At 54.7% G+C, this 15,282-nt stretch overlaps 3 protein-coding genes across 9 annotated transcripts in view; 1 reads left to right on the top strand and 2 right to left on the bottom strand.

Annotated features, from left to right (window-relative positions):
• Window positions 1-998: 998 nt before the first annotated feature.
• Window positions 999-4,464, bottom strand: mea1 (male-enhanced antigen 1). Its single transcript, XM_086045679.1, has 4 exons — window positions 4,338-4,464; window positions 2,302-2,549; window positions 2,116-2,221; window positions 999-1,673 (listed from the first exon to the last, which is right to left on the bottom strand). The coding sequence occupies exons 2-4, from the start codon at window positions 2,533-2,535 to the stop codon at window positions 1,519-1,521; spliced, it is 495 nt and encodes a 164-aa protein (XP_085901805.1). The 5' UTR covers window positions 2,536-2,549; window positions 4,338-4,464; the 3' UTR covers window positions 999-1,518.
• A 1,116-nt stretch (window positions 4,465-5,580) lies between these two features.
• Window positions 5,581-6,173, top strand: LOC147140321 (uncharacterized). Its single transcript, XM_086045680.1, has 3 exons — window positions 5,581-5,745; window positions 5,826-5,924; window positions 6,006-6,173. Exons 1-3 carry the CDS (start codon window positions 5,637-5,639, stop codon window positions 6,089-6,091), a joined length of 294 nt encoding a protein of 97 aa, XP_085901806.1. The 5' UTR covers window positions 5,581-5,636; the 3' UTR covers window positions 6,092-6,173.
• A 583-nt stretch (window positions 6,174-6,756) lies between these two features.
• eml4 (EMAP like 4) overlaps window positions 6,757-15,282 on the bottom strand; it is a 23,399-nt gene continuing 14,873 nt past the window's right edge. For 6 of the 7 annotated variants that reach the window (XM_086045665.1, XM_086045663.1, XM_086045662.1 and 3 more), the window contains 15 exons: window positions 14,366-14,476; window positions 14,191-14,286; window positions 12,863-12,997; window positions 12,504-12,636; window positions 11,688-11,836; window positions 11,480-11,605; window positions 10,532-10,663; window positions 10,377-10,444; window positions 10,212-10,300; window positions 9,499-9,596; window positions 9,102-9,189; window positions 8,887-8,985; window positions 8,612-8,742; window positions 8,109-8,493; window positions 6,757-7,360 (listed from right to left, as the gene is read on the bottom strand). In XM_086045665.1, the coding sequence (XP_085901791.1) occupies window positions 7,188-7,360; window positions 8,109-8,493; window positions 8,612-8,742; window positions 8,887-8,985; window positions 9,102-9,189; window positions 9,499-9,596; window positions 10,212-10,300; window positions 10,377-10,444; window positions 10,532-10,663; window positions 11,480-11,605; window positions 11,688-11,836; window positions 12,504-12,636; window positions 12,863-12,997; window positions 14,191-14,286; window positions 14,366-14,476 (2,013 nt within the window). In that variant the 3' untranslated portion in view covers window positions 6,757-7,187. Of the gene's footprint in view, window positions 7,361-8,051; window positions 8,494-8,611; window positions 8,743-8,886; window positions 8,986-9,101; window positions 9,190-9,498; window positions 9,597-10,211; window positions 10,301-10,376; window positions 10,445-10,531; window positions 10,664-11,479; window positions 11,606-11,687; window positions 11,837-12,503; window positions 12,637-12,862; window positions 12,998-14,190; window positions 14,287-14,365; window positions 14,477-15,282 lie in introns of all 7 variants that reach the window. The other variant, XM_086045664.1, reaches the window with a different exon arrangement.

Raw genomic sequence — 15,282 nt, forward strand, 5'->3', positions numbered from 1 at the left:
TGCCGCCTGCCAGAGCATCGGAGAAAGCCTGCGAGTCAGGTGAACGGCGGCCATGTTGAGGGCCCGGGCCGCTCGGGCCGCTCGGGCCGCTCGGACCGCTCGGACCGCTCCTCCCGGCCATCGACGGACGCAATTTCTTGAAAGCTACTCCGAGCCGGTCTGCTTGTTTGCACGAGCACACTTGTCGGGCGGCTTCGCAGTCCACCCGATGCCGCCGACACGTTAGTCACACAGCGGCCGCAGAGAAAGCTCCCCGAGTGGCTTTTGCTCCTTTTCACTTTTCCATTCACTTCCCGCTTTGGTCCGTAACGTGGCTGAGGAAATGCTTTGCCGAAGCCAAAGCCAAAGCGCATGCTTGCAAAGGTGGTCTTTTGCGCGCGGCCCCCCCCCTAGACTGGAATTGCGCATTCTACGACGACAGACGTCGGGTCGACCGGCAGACGAGACGGGCAAAGTCCAAATGGGTGGCGGCCGTCGTCCTTCCTCAATATTTGACACGATTGCTACATTTGTGTGACTTTGAAATGATTGAGCGTGTTTGCTTTCCCTCAGAGTGATAAGCTCCCCCCCGCTGCCCGGACTCCACACGCAGGAAAGGGTCAGTTCTTTACCGCCGCCTGATTGTGTTTGCGCATGTCCAGACAGCATCCGCAAAAGGATCGGCGGGGGCGGAATCTCAAAACGCGAACAAGGCATTCCGCTGTCATTTTGGCTCCCGATGAACTCCCGCGCGGAGCAAACGCTCCTGCTCTTGACGCAGTACCGCGCACGACTTGCATATTCAACCCTCGCGTACTTGCAAGAAAGCAAAAATGTCTCTCTTGCTCCGTAGTGACAACAACGTGATCCTCGAGATCAGGGCGAGGGAACCCCGTCAGGCGGCGACCAGTCTATTGTTTGTCTCGAGGGGCCCCGTGATTTGATTGATGTCGGCAGCGATGCGAAAAATGAGCTCCGGAGGACGCACGCATGCACGCCAGCTAGTCCAGACAAAAAAAAGCAGCACAAATGGTGGTTTTAATGCCAAACATTTTCTCATTCACGTGAAAAGCTACGCAAGCGTACTGCTGCCACGCCAGAAACAAAACACACGCAAAAAAAGGACGTTTCGCATGAAACGTCTTGCCATTTGAACGCGATGTTCTAATTCCTTCGCCTGGCGCTCACGAGCGAGTCCGACGGAGGGATGCCGGGCTTCTTTTCAAACACTTTTCTTTATTGGTTCAGATCGGATCAGCATAGGTACACAGCTCGTAACTTTGATTTTCAAGATGCAAAACGCACTCTGCCGGCCACCTGAAGCCAAGTCCGACTCATCGCGTCAACGCGTGAATTTTCCCAAGTGTTAATGTGATGTGCGGTTTGGCAGCAATACGCCCGCTTGAAAACGCAAACAGAGACGCGAGCAAAGCAACTGGAACAAACGGAACGGAAATGATCGAAGGAGTGCGGCGCCGTCTCGTCGCCGCTGGCCACGCCCGCCCAACGAACGTCCGCCGGAGACGAAAATGCCGTTTCTCAGGTGTGGTGGAGGCCGGCGGCGCGGCGGCCGCTCAACGCGCGGCGGACCACGTCCTGCCACTGGTCGTCGGAGATCTCTCGCGCCCACAGCGGCACGCCCGGCGAGGGCAGCGCCACCGCCGCCATGGTCCTCTTCACCAGCTCCACGTGGGCTGCGCGAGAAGGAGGTTTTTGCATCATCCCAGTCCAAGTCCTCCGCTCAAAATGCCATCGCCGAGGAGTCGGAGTGGCGCCGATGCCGAACGCCATCGTTCCCGATTGACTTTGGGAAGGAAGGCGGAAAAACCAGACCTGCTGAAAATGAGGCCATGGGCTCGGGAAAAGCCAACCATTTCGGGGAGTCGGGAACGACGGCGTTCGCAAACAAAGCGCTGCGACAGGAGTTTGAGTGGAGCTGGAACGCTCTAGGCCGGCCGGTGATTGATTTGACTATGCAGAGTGATCGGGGAGCGGCGAATGCGCCAATTCATTCGTCCCTTCGCACATTGACCACCCCCAAATCACAAGGAAGGGATTTGCGGGGAACTCCCAAAACGGGTTTGGCGTGCCACGAGTGAGCGCTCCTTGCTTGCAGTAACAAAAAGGCCAACTGACCGGCATCCATGGGGATGGAGGCTCGGCTTCTCTGGGCCGCCGCGCCCTCGGGGTCGTCCTCGTCGCTGTCGGAGGGCGGGGCCTCGGGAAGGTGCAGCCCCATCACCTGCGGCGCAAAAAACAAAAACAAACAAACGCCGTGACACAAGAGACCTGCGACAAGCGCAAGTCCAGGCGGGCTCCGACCTCCATCCTGCGCTGGAGATTGCCGTCCGCCGCCGCCGCCGCCGCGGCCTCGTCTCCGTCCTGACTGAGGGGCTGGTACGAGTAGCCCCCCCCGTCCTCCTCCGGAGGGACCTGTTGCATCGGCCCCTCCCCCTCCTCCTCGCCACCGCTCCACGCCGCCCCCCCGGCCGCATCTCCGTCACGCGGGCTCTTGTCGTCGTCCTCGCAGGGTGGGAAAACTCGCTCTGGTCCCATGGCGGCGGCCACCACTGAGGGGGGGGGCAGCCAACAGCAGCATTTGCTCAAATGACCTCGAAACTTGGCGCCATTAACCATTGCTGTTAGCCGTTGCCCGTGTTCACGGCACTATTTCTGGAAACGCTCACATGATGGCTTCTACGTTAGTACGAGAAATTCACAATGTCCCGCCACTGGTAAGCTATCTTGAGCGCCGGGCCGCGGGCCGGGCAGGTGCTCGTTCACCACCCAAGCGCCCCCCGCGGCTCTAGCGTGAAACTCTCTGACGTCTTTGCGACCTCTGTAAAGTTGGGGGCCAGTCCGTCGCTTGAGAAATTGACGCCGTCAAGAATAGCGTTGCTGTCGGCGACGAAAATGAGGACAAAACGACTTGATCGCCGAGCCTCGGTCACGTGACGAGACACACGCCGTATCGATGGTGAAATCTGTCCTGCCGTATTGTTGACCGATAAAAGCAAGACTAAATGTGGTTTACAAAAGACAAAGTATGCGAAAATGTCTCTTTGTTTTTGTTGACCAAAGGGAGAGAGAGGTGAGGAGGCGTCCCGAATGTGTCATTTCGTCTTTTCCTCGACCCCGACTAGCGGCGCTAGTTGGACCAGAAGAAGAATGCGCCGAGACGCAACTTGGTTAGCGCAACTGAACGCAGAGAAAGGGGGCGATGGCCGATTGTTGTTGGGGAAGAAACGGCATTTGGGCACACTTCGGTTCCACGGACATGGAGATGATTGTGGGAAAACGGACGAAAGATGGGGAAGCGCGGCCACAAAAATCTGGGAAAAACAAAAACCTGAATGTGAAGAGACATCTCAAAGCTTCCCAAAATGAAACGGAGGTAAGTCAAGACGCGACCGTATCGCTCGTTTCTCATTTGGAAGGCTTCTGCCGACCCGAGCGATGAGGCTGTGCTTCATGCTTACATTTTAAGGCTAGTCAGAGACGCTGGCTTGAGACAGAGACGACGCGGACAAACGTATTTGAGGTGAGAGAGTGATACTGTAGGCCGGTCCGCCTCTACTTGGATTACATTACATTACTAACTACATTTTTTAACAGCTAACTTGTTGTAATATCTGCCCATCAGCCGCGCGCCCCGTTATATATCTTTTAGCCGACTACACTACAAAGAGTACAAACGTGACTAAAACTAATAAAAACTACAATGACAGCTTGAAACAAAGACTAGGGTAAAAGTGAAACAGGCCGCCAAAAACAACGCGAGCAAATCATTGTGGGTAAACAAGCCCCCTTCGCTTCCCATCTTTAAAACTCGTCTTGAAACTCATTTTCATTCTTTGGCTTTTGACTCAGCACGAGACTTGGTTTTGGCTCTTACTGTTTTTGTGCGTTTTGATTATTCATTCGTTTTATTGTTGTATGACTTGTATGTTTTGCTCCATGTGCAGCACTCTGTATACAGTGGCGGTTGTCTTCAAGTGCTTTAGAAAACACACTTGAGTTGAGTATCGGCCATCCCGAAATTGTGTACAATTGCAGCGACCTATCCGCGGAGCACTTCCGCGCCATCTCGCTCAGACAGGCCAGGCCAGGACGGAACGGAACGGAACGGAGCGGAACGGAAAGGAAAGGAAAGCTGCGAAGTCAAAAGGAGAATTTGAAGAGGGCCTCGGATTCTAAACATGTCCAGCTGTGCTCTGCTTGCTTGCCTGCCGAAGCTAACAGCTAACTAGCGCTTTGGCTCCGTGGTATTAATGCCACATGACGTCATGTAGGTTACGCCGTTACAACTCGCCGGGCCGCAAGCGAAATTCTCCAAAGCGGACCTTTGTCCGACTCACCTGTTGTGTTTGTAAAATGTCCTGTTTGGAAGCGACGAGCTGCCGAGACCAGTCAGCGCGGAGGCGCCTCCGCCTACGTCATAGCAAAGCGTCCGCTCCGCTGTCCAATCAGCCTTCGCATTCTCGTGACGTCACCAAAGCGCAACAGCAACGGTCCCATCTACACGAAGAAATCATTCCCCAGCCGTTTGCCAAATAAAGTGGACCCGTAGTAAAAACAACTGCGGTCAAGCTATCACGCTTTGTTTTTTCCGTCGTCAAACTATCCGCCCCATAAATTGTTAAGTGTGCACGTATTCTAAACCTTACGGTAAATGCTTTCCCGCATGTCACAGCTGTGCACAAAACACAGTACGGAACATAATTCATCACTCTCCTCAAGTTCGAACTGACATAAAAAAGATTCCTCCAATAAGTAGAAAACCATTCCAGCGGATTCTTGTTCCTGCAGAGGAATATTATCATTATGTGACGTTTGGACTCCTATTACTATAGCATCTTTTCAGAAATTAGAGGCAAAGTCTGCACAAAATACAGTATGCCGCCCCCCCTCTTCGGATGGACATGTCCACAGCATTTCATGCTGACGGAAGGACCATGTATAGCAATTTTTAAATTAAATAGTTATTATAAATTATAAATATAGTAATTTTAATATTAAAAATACTAACTCTTCACTGCTACACTAAATAAACTTTAAAATACAACTTTTAACTATTTACAATTCACCTTTAACAAATTTAGACTGAAACAACACAGAACCCCTGAAAAACACCCCAAAATATATGAATTAAAATGTGTAAAACATAAAGAAAAAGATCAGTAGTCTCTAGTAGAGCCATCAATATAATCAAAATGAGTCCAAATTTGGCTCCTTTTCCAATTTTGAGTCTTTTCTTTTTTACTTTCTTTCTTTTTGTCCTCCGTGTTGCACTCTCCCTCCTCTTGACCCGTTCGTGTGCTCACTGTACTGTGTACCAGGCTGCCGCCCCTGCCCCCTCTGCTCAGCGCACTAAGCAGCGCAGACACAGACACAGACACAGACACAGACACAGAGACACAGACACAGAGACGACACCACACATACTGACCAATCACTTGCGCCTTCAAGCGCCTGATTGGTGGGGAGCCGTTACGTTCGCGAATGGCACGAGCCTCGTAGTGTGTTGAAGGCTCAAGCACAGCGAGCGACGTTTGACGTGAGTGAACCCATCATAGGTTCAACAAACATGCCCCGTGCACGTACACGTGGACACACAAAGTTCAACGCCCCCCGTGTGAAAACGTCGGGGGCAGACCATGAATAGTGCAACTTTGGCCTCATTTGAGCCATTTTGCATTTTGAGAGCCAACATGAAGCGGTTCCCGTTCCTGCTGCTGGTGCTGCTGCTGCCCGTCGTCTGCTCAGGTTTCTTTTGCTCTTCTCCTTCTTTGACGTGTTGTTATTTCGTGTTCAAAACGTTGCGATGCGCCTTTGCGTCCCGGCAGCGGTCTTTCGCATCGACTGCTACGCCCGAGACCCGCTGGGGATGTTGCCGCCCATCCTGAAGTGTAGCAGTGAAGTCAAGCAGGCGTGCTACAGCAGAGGTCCAAATTAGCCGCCGGCGACAAACAAGGCCAGACGCTGGCGCCGCACGTTTGACTTTGCGCCTTTGCTTTGCCGCGCAGACAACGGCGAGAAAGGCTGCGTCACGTTGGACGGGTGCTCCGGGCCCGGATGGACCTGTTGCGACGGCCCCCTCTGCAACCTGTGAGCCCGTCGCCCAACCGACGTGCGCACGCGACGTTGGTATCGTCCACCGGAAACAGCTTTGGCCAATAAACGTGTGCAACGTTTCCTCCGCTCGTCTCACGCGTTTGTCCAAACCAACACAAAACAGACATCGAAGATTCGCTCTCACTATTGTTGACACAACTGCTTCAAACGCAGACCGAGGGGCTTCGCAGTGTGGCCCGAAATTCCTATAACGCCATCATGGAATCTTTTAGTCCTCACAGTGCTGGTGAGTGTCAAAATCATACTGAGAGTACACCGTCTTTCCCATTGGGCAGCGTATTTCAATGTGAAAAGGTCAAATGTTAAAAAGGGTCCGACTTCTCTCCGGTACTTTTCATGCTTCCTGCGTAGATCTCCAAAGTCAGTCCTCTGTGGTGCAAAACAGGGCAAATACAAGCAATCAAGTAACATTGCTGACATCGAACGGCGAGCTCTTGGTCATTGCCGCCGTCGGTCAGTCGGGCGCGCTCAACTGCTCGTGTCGCCGTCTTTTCGGTCTGGTGTCAAGTGGGCGTCCTCGCAGCTGTGATGCGGCCTTTTCCTCGACAAGCACCGCATAGCGGGGCGCCCTCGCCACAGTTCTTGTCCCACAGCTGGCCGGCACAAACTTTGTCAAGAGATATGACAGAAATGAACACACTGTTGCTTTTTTTCAAAAATATTTAATATTCAATATTTGGAGTTTTACCCACCTAAATCGAGCCATCAAAATTGATCTTTTTACCACACATTTTTTTGGGGCGTCAACAAGATATGAAGCCCAGAACATGTCAAATGTTACTTATTCACTATGTTTTACACCTCGGGGAGACCAAAAAAATATAACATGCAAAACAAAAAGAAACTCTGAAACAAGAACTTGTATAATGACTATACAGGGCCCAATGCCAGTTCTTTCAGGGCCACCAAAACATGGCTCATGGTGGCCCAATAAGAAAAAGGGGCAATTTTGGACCCTGCACACGCCGTCCTCAACCAACCAACCAACCAACCAACCAACCAACCAACCAAAATGAAGGCGTCCTGGGCAGAGGAACAAGGTAGGGCAAGCGGATTTATTGGCTTTCAGCCGTTCAACTGTCAACACAATCGCAAGAGTCTTTTTCGCCAACGTTTAAGTGGCACGGCGTGAAGCAGCCACGCTGGTAAGCGCCATCAAACTCACGCCAGAACGTAGATCCTCCTTCGGTCTGATAAGAGTGGATTTGTCCGGATAATGAGGCCGGAAACGGGTCACGCCCACAACCTGAAATCAGATTTACGCGCAAAAATGACTCTCAAGTCATTTGACTCAGTGTGACGCAAACGGAATGTAGCCAATCAAAGAAGCGCTCGGAAATAAAAACATGTCCTGCCCGATGTGTTTTTTTTTTTTTTTTTTACAAAAACCCCAGACGATAAGCCCTTTCTCCATCCTACAACACTCCCGCCCGCCTGCGGTTCCCTGGGAAACACTCGGGTAACATGGGCGCATAACCGGGAGTTTATTTTCTAGGTTGTTGTGAGATCACGTGGAAGGGATCACATGAGATTTCAGCCTCATTGGACTCGATCCGAGATCAGTGGCGAAAGAGAATCTTCCACAACCAGTAGTACCAAAGCTATACAACGGCTGATTTCCTGTCGTTACGTGAGGGCTCCGTCATAGATAAACACTCTCTCGAGCTTTGAAGACTCCGTATACGGGCTGAAACGTTTTTGGAATGTGGGAGGGAAAAGCCGCCTGAGCACGAGAAGGACAACATGCTAACTACATGCCAACTCCACACATGAAGGCCGCTGGCGACCTTTGAACCCCGAACCTCAGAAAATGTGACGCAGACACGCTCGACCGGCACGTCGCATCGCTCAAGTCGGCCACGTTGAATTGGCGAGTGAGGCTTGAGGACATTTTCAAAATATTTGAAATGAGGAAGAAGCGTCCGACGGTGGCCGACCTTTGCTTCCCGCGCCCTACGAGGGGGGCGTGAGCGGCGGCGGGCCCTCATCATCACCTGGGGCCGCGTCGTCGCCGGGCGCAACAGCGTCGTCGCCGGGCGCAACAGCGTCGTCGCCGGGCGCAACAGCGTCGTCGCCGGGCGCGGCCGCGTCGTCGCCGGGCGCGGCGGCGGCGTCGCCGGGCGCGGCCGCGTCGTCAGAAGGGGGCAGGGTTAACTCTGAGGAAGGAGGCGAGGTCGGGCGCGACGATTCTCCCTGCCCATCAGTGTCGACGGTGGAGCGGTGGAGCGCGTCGCCCGACGCCGGGTTGCTCTTGTCCACCAATCGCCACTGCAGGATGCTGGTGTCCTTGCCGCCCGTGGAGATCAGGTGGCTGTCGTCAAACAGGAAGCTGACGTTGGTCACGTGACTGCTGTGAGCGCTGTACTTGTGACTGGGAGCCTGTCGTCCGTCCGTCCGTCCGACACACACACACGCACACACACACACACACACACACACACACACACACAGATGCGCGTGAGTGGCGGGCGGGGCGCCGGTCGCCGGCCGGGCTCACCTTGGGTGTGGCGCACGGGTACGAGAAGAGATGAACTTTGCAGAAATCGTCGGCCAACGCCAGCACCTTCCTATTGTGCGAGCGCATCACGGCATTGATATCCGTTCCGTCCGAGCCCTCCGGCCACACGCCTGACGTGCGGCAAAGTGGGAGAGAGCGAGAGAGAAAAAAAGCAAACTTCACAACAGCCACCAGAACAAAGCCTCCCCCACAAGGGGGAGGATATCACGCTCTCTCTTTCTCGCTGGCTCGCACACATTTTCTCACACACTGACCAAAGACGTGATATCCCAGCACGCAGGTGTACGTGGCCCAGTCGATGTCTTTGCACTCGGAGCGATTGCGGATGTATTTGCAGCCGTTTGGAACGTCCCCTAGAGGAGGAGGAGGAGGAGGAGGAGGAGGAGGAGGAGGAGGAGGAGACAAAGAAGAAGCCGCAGGCTAAACACGTGCGTCCGAAGGGCCCGCGCGGCAACACCTGCGCACTGACAGTAGAGAATCTCGTAGTCTCCGGAGTTGGACATGATGAACTTGTTGTCAGGCGACCAATCCAGGTGCGTGATGTAACTGGAGTGACCCTGCAAAGATTGATTGGAGGGAGGATGGATGGATTGATTGATTTCTCGAACACGTGACAAATTGGAAGGAAGGAAGAAAGAAAGAAAGAAAAGAAAAAGCTCATCGACGGATGTTATCGTTGAACGCGGTTCAAGGAAGAAGGACAAAAACGCAGCGCAGAGTCCGATCCCTTGAATTGTTCCTTGAGCAGGTTGTTTATATTGGAAACCGACAAAACGCACTCCTCTTAACACTTTAGGTGGAAGCGTATGATGACTCGCATCCAACATGCGTGCGAATACGGAGGCGGAAACAAAGAGACCACTTACGGAGCACTTTCCGTATCGGCTGTACTTGCGCCCTCGGTCGGCCACGCCGTACACGTAGATGAAGTTGTCGTGGGAGCCCACCGCCAGCAGGGCGCCGTCTGCACGCACAAAGTTGGACTTGTTTTGCATTTGGGCAATTTGTCAGACACGACAATCAACCCGCAAAGCCCTTGCGAGAGTCCGCTCGCCCGCGGCTATTTGACGAGACCGGACCGGACGGAGCGTGTCCGCGTGCGCGTACGCGCCGGACTCCATCTCGGCGGCGTGACGCTAGAAGCACGGAGAGCTCAAACAACGTCGGCAACTCGGGAGAGGCCGCGCGCCGTCGTGCGCACGACTCGTTTTTCTTTGATTGGTTTTGTTTTCAAGACCACGAGAAGCCGAGATTGACATTTGGATTCCAATTTGAATGAGTCGAGCGGCCCTATTTTCCGTGCCGGTAAAACGTCCAATTACTCCGTAGTCATCTTTGTTGTCGGTCAAGGTCAAGTGGATTCCGATTGTCTGTCGGCGAACGGTCCCCGGTTGGCCAAAAGCGCGTCGTACTCGTTGAAACCCGTCCGTGATGCAAGAAAGGTGGCGGGTTGGACCGTGTTTTGGAAACTCCAAAATCCTCAGCATGTAACGTGACGCCTATGGGAGGTGATTGTGATTCCCCGCCCCCCCCCCCCCCCGAATGCCATTGCACCAGCTGAGCAATTGACTCCACCCACCTACAGAGAAGCGCATGACCGACAGTTGCTCGTTGCCGTCCGTGTGGATGGCGACCAGGTCTGTGGTCTCGGCGTCCAGCACGAACCACCTGACGCGCGCACACAGTCACACGCAGTCACATTAGCCCCGCCCACTGCGCCAGCCAGCCCTTCCCAGCCACTAACTTTCCCGAATGTGTTCCTATGGCGACCACTCCTCCGCCGGGATGGAAGTCTGCGCAGTGGCCATGTTCCTGCGCGAGGGGCACAGCTGTCAATTGCGTGCGCGGGACGACGACAGGACGCACGCCGCGGCGCACGCAAGTGACGTCATCGCTCACCTCCACACTCCGACTCCACTGCAGCTTGTGATGGGTGGAATTCCACAGACACACCAGACGGTCCTGGGCGCACGTCAGAAACAAATCTTTGGACGGGTGCGACGCCAAGCCCCACAGCTCGTCCGTGTGACCCTGAACGCACACAAAACACACGCCACGCACATGCGTGTCACGTCAAGCCACGCCGCCGCCGCCCCTGGTCAACTTTTGGAGCGGTCTCCGCAGAGCGCCACCATATTGTGTGGCGTGACGAGCTCCGCCGAGCAGCCGCAGGAAGGCCACACTGGCGTCTTTCAGCAGCAAGCAGCTTTTGTGCCCTTGAGCAATGAGAGCCAGAACAGGGCTCGCTTTGGCCAACAACGGCGCCGGCCGGCTACTGGGCCGAAAGTGGAGAAAAGCAGCTTTTTGGAGCAGATGGTGATATTTTGGGGCTTGTGCGACAGCTCCAGCTGTGAGGACCAAAAAGCAGACTCGGCGCTCTATTTGCAGATCCCAAGGACGGTGCCCCGAGTGCCCCCCGCCATTGGCGCATGGCTCCGGCGGAACGGCAGCGGCCGGCGCCGGCGAGTGGCGCTGGCAACTGGCGCGTGCTCCTTCCTCCGCACGGCAAATCACCTTTGGGACCGACTTGCGCACACACATCCTCCGTTGCCACCAGACAGAGCCAAACTTGTCCCACGCGTAGGCCGACAACGGAGGCGACGAGCCCAGATCGGCCCCTAATCTTTCTCTTCTAGTCCAACGCCGCCATCTGCTGGTGTCTTTTGCTCATGATGCGGCTTTACGACGCTGATTTTGAGCTGAAAAACAGCCTCGACCGATACGGCTGCAGATGGCCAAGAGAAACCCCACCCCCACTCTCCCCGCCGGCAGCCAAAGAGTCGAAAAAGGAAGACCGTAGCTTGGCAACGGCCACGAGGTGGCGCTCTGACCGGCGTGGGCCCTTACCTGCACTTCCACCGTGAAGCAGTTATGGAAGGTTCCTCGGAGTATGAAGTTGCGCGATGTTCCCACCAGAAACTCCTCCCCCTTGCCTTCAGACACGGCTCGGATGCTTCCGTATTGCTCCGGAACCTTCAGACACGCACGCGCCGTCAAACGTCGCAAAGATCAAAATGCGCGCGAGCGAGCGAGCGAGCGAGCGAGCGCCAGCCACCTCGATGTCGCGCTCGGCTCGCACGTGGCGGTCCCACAGGACGATCTTGCGGTCTTTCCCTCCTCCGCTCAGCAGGGAGCCGCTCCTCATCTGGCACAGGCAGAAGACGCTGCCCTCGTGGCCTTTCACCTGACGGCTGATCTGAAAGGCTGCGCCGCAAGAGACACTTTGGAAAAGCGGCCCTTTCGCGGATCAACGGCAGGTCGACTCATTTCAAGGGCAAGGCGGCTTTGCGACAAGAACGACCGGAGTCTCCGGTCCCCGGCCATCATTGGCCTTTTTCCGCTCTCCGGTCAGGGATGGAACAATGTGTCGGCATACGTGTTTGGACACAGGGGAAGCGCTCGTCTTTTTCTTTCAATTATTTCTGCGGAGCCTGATGCAAGTTCACTAGAGCGGTCCCGACCAGTCGCCATAGTCGACGTCACCGATGACGCATGTGAAGTCGAGTGTCAGTGACGACACGTTCATACTTTCAGTTGTAGTAAACGAGTTTCTTTTTTTTATAATATAAGAAGAGCAACAGTTGTAAACACGTGCGCAACTGCGCACAGCAGAAAAGAAAGAGCAGCAGAAATGGGGGAGGCCGGCCGGACTGCGCGCCTCGTATGTAGGGATATGTCCTGCTCCCGCTGCTTAAAAAAATTAAAAAACTAGAGGAAACCCCGGCCTGCTTCCCATAGTCCGAGACTGCACTAATATATAATGTGTGCCTTTTCCAAATCATTGCAATATTTCAGTATGGGCTCTTCTTCATCTGCCCCCGACCGCGGGGCCAGATGAAGGCGAAGGCGCGCGCAAACGGGACGTCCTCACCTCGCGGCCCTTTCCCAGAGCTCTCAGCGGCACTCCTGGTCCACACGAGCAGAACGCCTCCCGAGTCTCCGGTCAGAATGTCTCCGTTGTCGAGGAAGGCCAGACACTGGATGAACTTTGGCTTATCGTATTTCTGGGAAACAACGGCAAGGCGTGACGTGACGCGCACGAGCAAAGGCGTCCGGCAGACTGCGTTGCGATGAGCAAAAGTGACAACGAGCTCAGCCTGCGGGTGACGTCGTAGCGCCAAGTATGCCGTGGACGCCGAGCGAGCGAGCGAGCCAACGAGCGTCTGTCGCCGACAACTCGGGCCGGCCGGAAAGGATGAGCGAACCGAGAGCGAGGCGCTGCAAACCTACCCCGAAGATGCCCTGCTTCCGAGCCAGCGAGGTGCCGGTCCAGGCCCAGAAGAAGATGTGAGACTTTCCGCAAGTGATGATGGTGTTGGGCTCGGTGGGGTGGAAGTCCACGACCAGGACCACGTCGGTGGTGGTCTGCCACACACGCGCACGCACACACACACACACACACACACACACGAGACAAACTTAAGCAGCAACGCAGCAATGTCCCCTCCAAGCCGCGTGCGTTGGCAATTGTGCAACGCGCTCAGCAACTGTTGGCTGTGCATTCAAACCAAAAAAATCCAACCTGAGTTTTCATATTCTCCTTATATGAAGTCATTGAAAACATATGTGGTTGACGCCTGATTGAAATGCAAGGAGAACACTCCTATATGGAGTAATCTGCGTGGAACGGAGCAGCTCCGTCAATAACGGCCGGGCTGCAACACGAGGCTACGCTGATGCTGGCTAGCTCACACCACGCACGCGCATTTCGACACACATCCTTTCAATTGCAGCCCAGCTGAATTTCCAAACAGGACACGGCACCCGTGCGGCGGCGGTAGCGCCAGCGAGGGCGCGCGCTCAATTTTTCCACTCTCGACGGAAGTAGGGACGGCAACCTCCGAGCACCTCGCGATGCGATGCCGTTTGCGATACAAGGCTCGCGAGAATGATTATCTCACCATAGAGCCATTATTGATATTTTGGTCAGGAAATTTAACGGAGTCCTCATTATACAAACGAGTCGCGATCCCACACTGGCGACGTAACCTGAAAAAACGAAAATACATTCAAATAAAAAGCATACGATGCTGTACTTGCCGAGGCCGAGGAGTGGATGGAGAAGGAGGAGCGGCGGAAAAGGCCAAGATAGTGCCGGCGCGCAATCAGACACGATCAAGACGCTCTGCGCGTGCTCAACCGCAAGCCCGGATTCGGGCTACAAGTCCAGCCTGCTACGCCAGACAGACTCGCGGTGGTCAGCGCACGCTACAAAATAAGTCTCAAATTAGTGGCGGCATTAGCGTGCGCCCCGGTGTCAACCTTAGCCCAACCTTAGCATGTAGCGCTTCTTCTAGACTTATTGCACCAACCGCACACTGCAGCACTTTGGCCATAGACAGAGAAAATAGTGAGTACGCCGCTGAGAGATCAACATATTCAAGCGGGGCGGCGGCGCGGAAATTGGCCGCCGGCGGCCGTACATATAGACGGCCGTGGATGTCGCTGGCTCTGGTGCAAGGAATACTCAGGGCCTTTGTGCAAATGCTCAGACGCGCGACACATTTGACATGGGTGACGAACGAGGCAAAAGCGCCTGGATGGGAGGCGCCGCGCACCTTGATCTCGGCCATCTTGGACTTCTTCTGCCAGTCCCATACGGTCAACATGTGGTCGTTGCAGTCGTCGACCACGCTCAGATGCTGCCCCGAGTCCTGAGGCGACAAAAGCGCAGGTGCGTGTGAGCCGAGGTCCGTCCGTGACGCCGCGCCGCGCCGGGCTAGGGGCACTCACGGCTTTGGAGAAGGCCAAGGAGCCGACGCCTCGCTCGAACGTCCCCAATCCGACGATCTGCAGCGTGGACAGGCTGACGCTGTCCCAAACGCGCACGTGCGGCTGCACGGCCTGGGCGGCAAAAGGATTTGTTTAGTGAGGGCTGGAGAAGGAAGAGAAGAGCAGCAACAGAAAGCCAAAGCTGAGATTCCCCAGCGCGAGTCTTCCGTCAGACAAACGGCAAATATGGCTAACTGGCGCTAGCATGTCAAGGACGGGGAACCCCTTTACTGGTACGCCGCGTCTCCATCCGGAGGCGTTGAATCGGGTTATCATGCATAGTATCGATTTATTGCAGAGGTCGCTTTATACTCCCGCGTTGAACTGAGTCGACTGGTCATTTCGTAGAACAAAGCGAGTGTGGAGCACGGCCGCCGTTGGGTAAGCTGCTTCTTCTTTGTTGGTCTAAATGCATCTTCTTCATTGGTTGAGCTACTTCGTCATGTTTGGAGGCGGATGCGCGCCGCCGCGGATCACGCACCGACCGGCGCGCCGCCATCGCGCTTCTTTTCAAATTCTTTCTTTCCAACGTTTTATCGAAGGCATTTTCTATTGATATCGCTCACGTGTCAATCGCGACACATATTGATATTGAATTATCGGTCCAGCCCTACTTGACGTGGCACTTTTGTTTGCCGGTGCACCTTGAGATTTGGCTCAACGTGGCTCAGTCAGGGTTGGGAAACCCTGATCGCGGCGCTTGTGGGCTACCTCCAAATATGACTTGGGCCAACTTGGAAATCTGGAAAGTTGCAGTCAAAATCTGCCTTCCTTTCTAACGTTTGGCATTGTGCAGCACCTTGCTAATGCGGAACGCTCTCATCAAATGTGGCAGAAGATTCTCACGGGAAGACGTGCTTGGCTTGGCAGTTTTGTGA

Source organism: Filicampus tigris, chromosome 11, assembly GCF_054856515.1.
Source record: "Filicampus tigris isolate MCC_2025a chromosome 11, RoL_Ftig_1.0, whole genome shotgun sequence".
Classification (NCBI taxonomy): domain Eukaryota; kingdom Metazoa; phylum Chordata; class Actinopteri; order Syngnathiformes; family Syngnathidae; genus Filicampus; species Filicampus tigris.

Excerpts from the sequence above, each read along its gene's own strand:
- LOC147140321 (XM_086045680.1), top strand. The coding sequence starts at position 5,637 with ATGAATAGTGCAACTTTGGCCTCATTTGAGCCATTTTGCATTTTGAGA. Across the intron at positions 5,746-5,825 it reads GCTGCCCGTCGTCTGCTCAG|CGGTCTTTCGCATCGACTGC; the intron begins GTTTCTTTTGCT and ends GCGTCCCGGCAG. Across the intron at positions 5,925-6,005 it reads GCAGGCGTGCTACAGCAGAG|ACAACGGCGAGAAAGGCTGC; the intron begins GTCCAAATTAGC and ends TTTGCCGCGCAG.
- mea1 (XM_086045679.1), bottom strand. The coding sequence starts at position 2,535 with ATGGGACCAGAGCGAGTTTTCCCACCCTGCGAGGACGACGACAAGAGC. Across the intron at positions 2,222-2,301 it reads ATCTCCAGCGCAGGATGGAG|GTGATGGGGCTGCACCTTCC; the intron begins GTCGGAGCCCGC and ends TTTGCGCCGCAG. Across the intron at positions 1,674-2,115 it reads CTCCATCCCCATGGATGCCG|CCCACGTGGAGCTGGTGAAG; the intron begins GTCAGTTGGCCT and ends CTTCTCGCGCAG.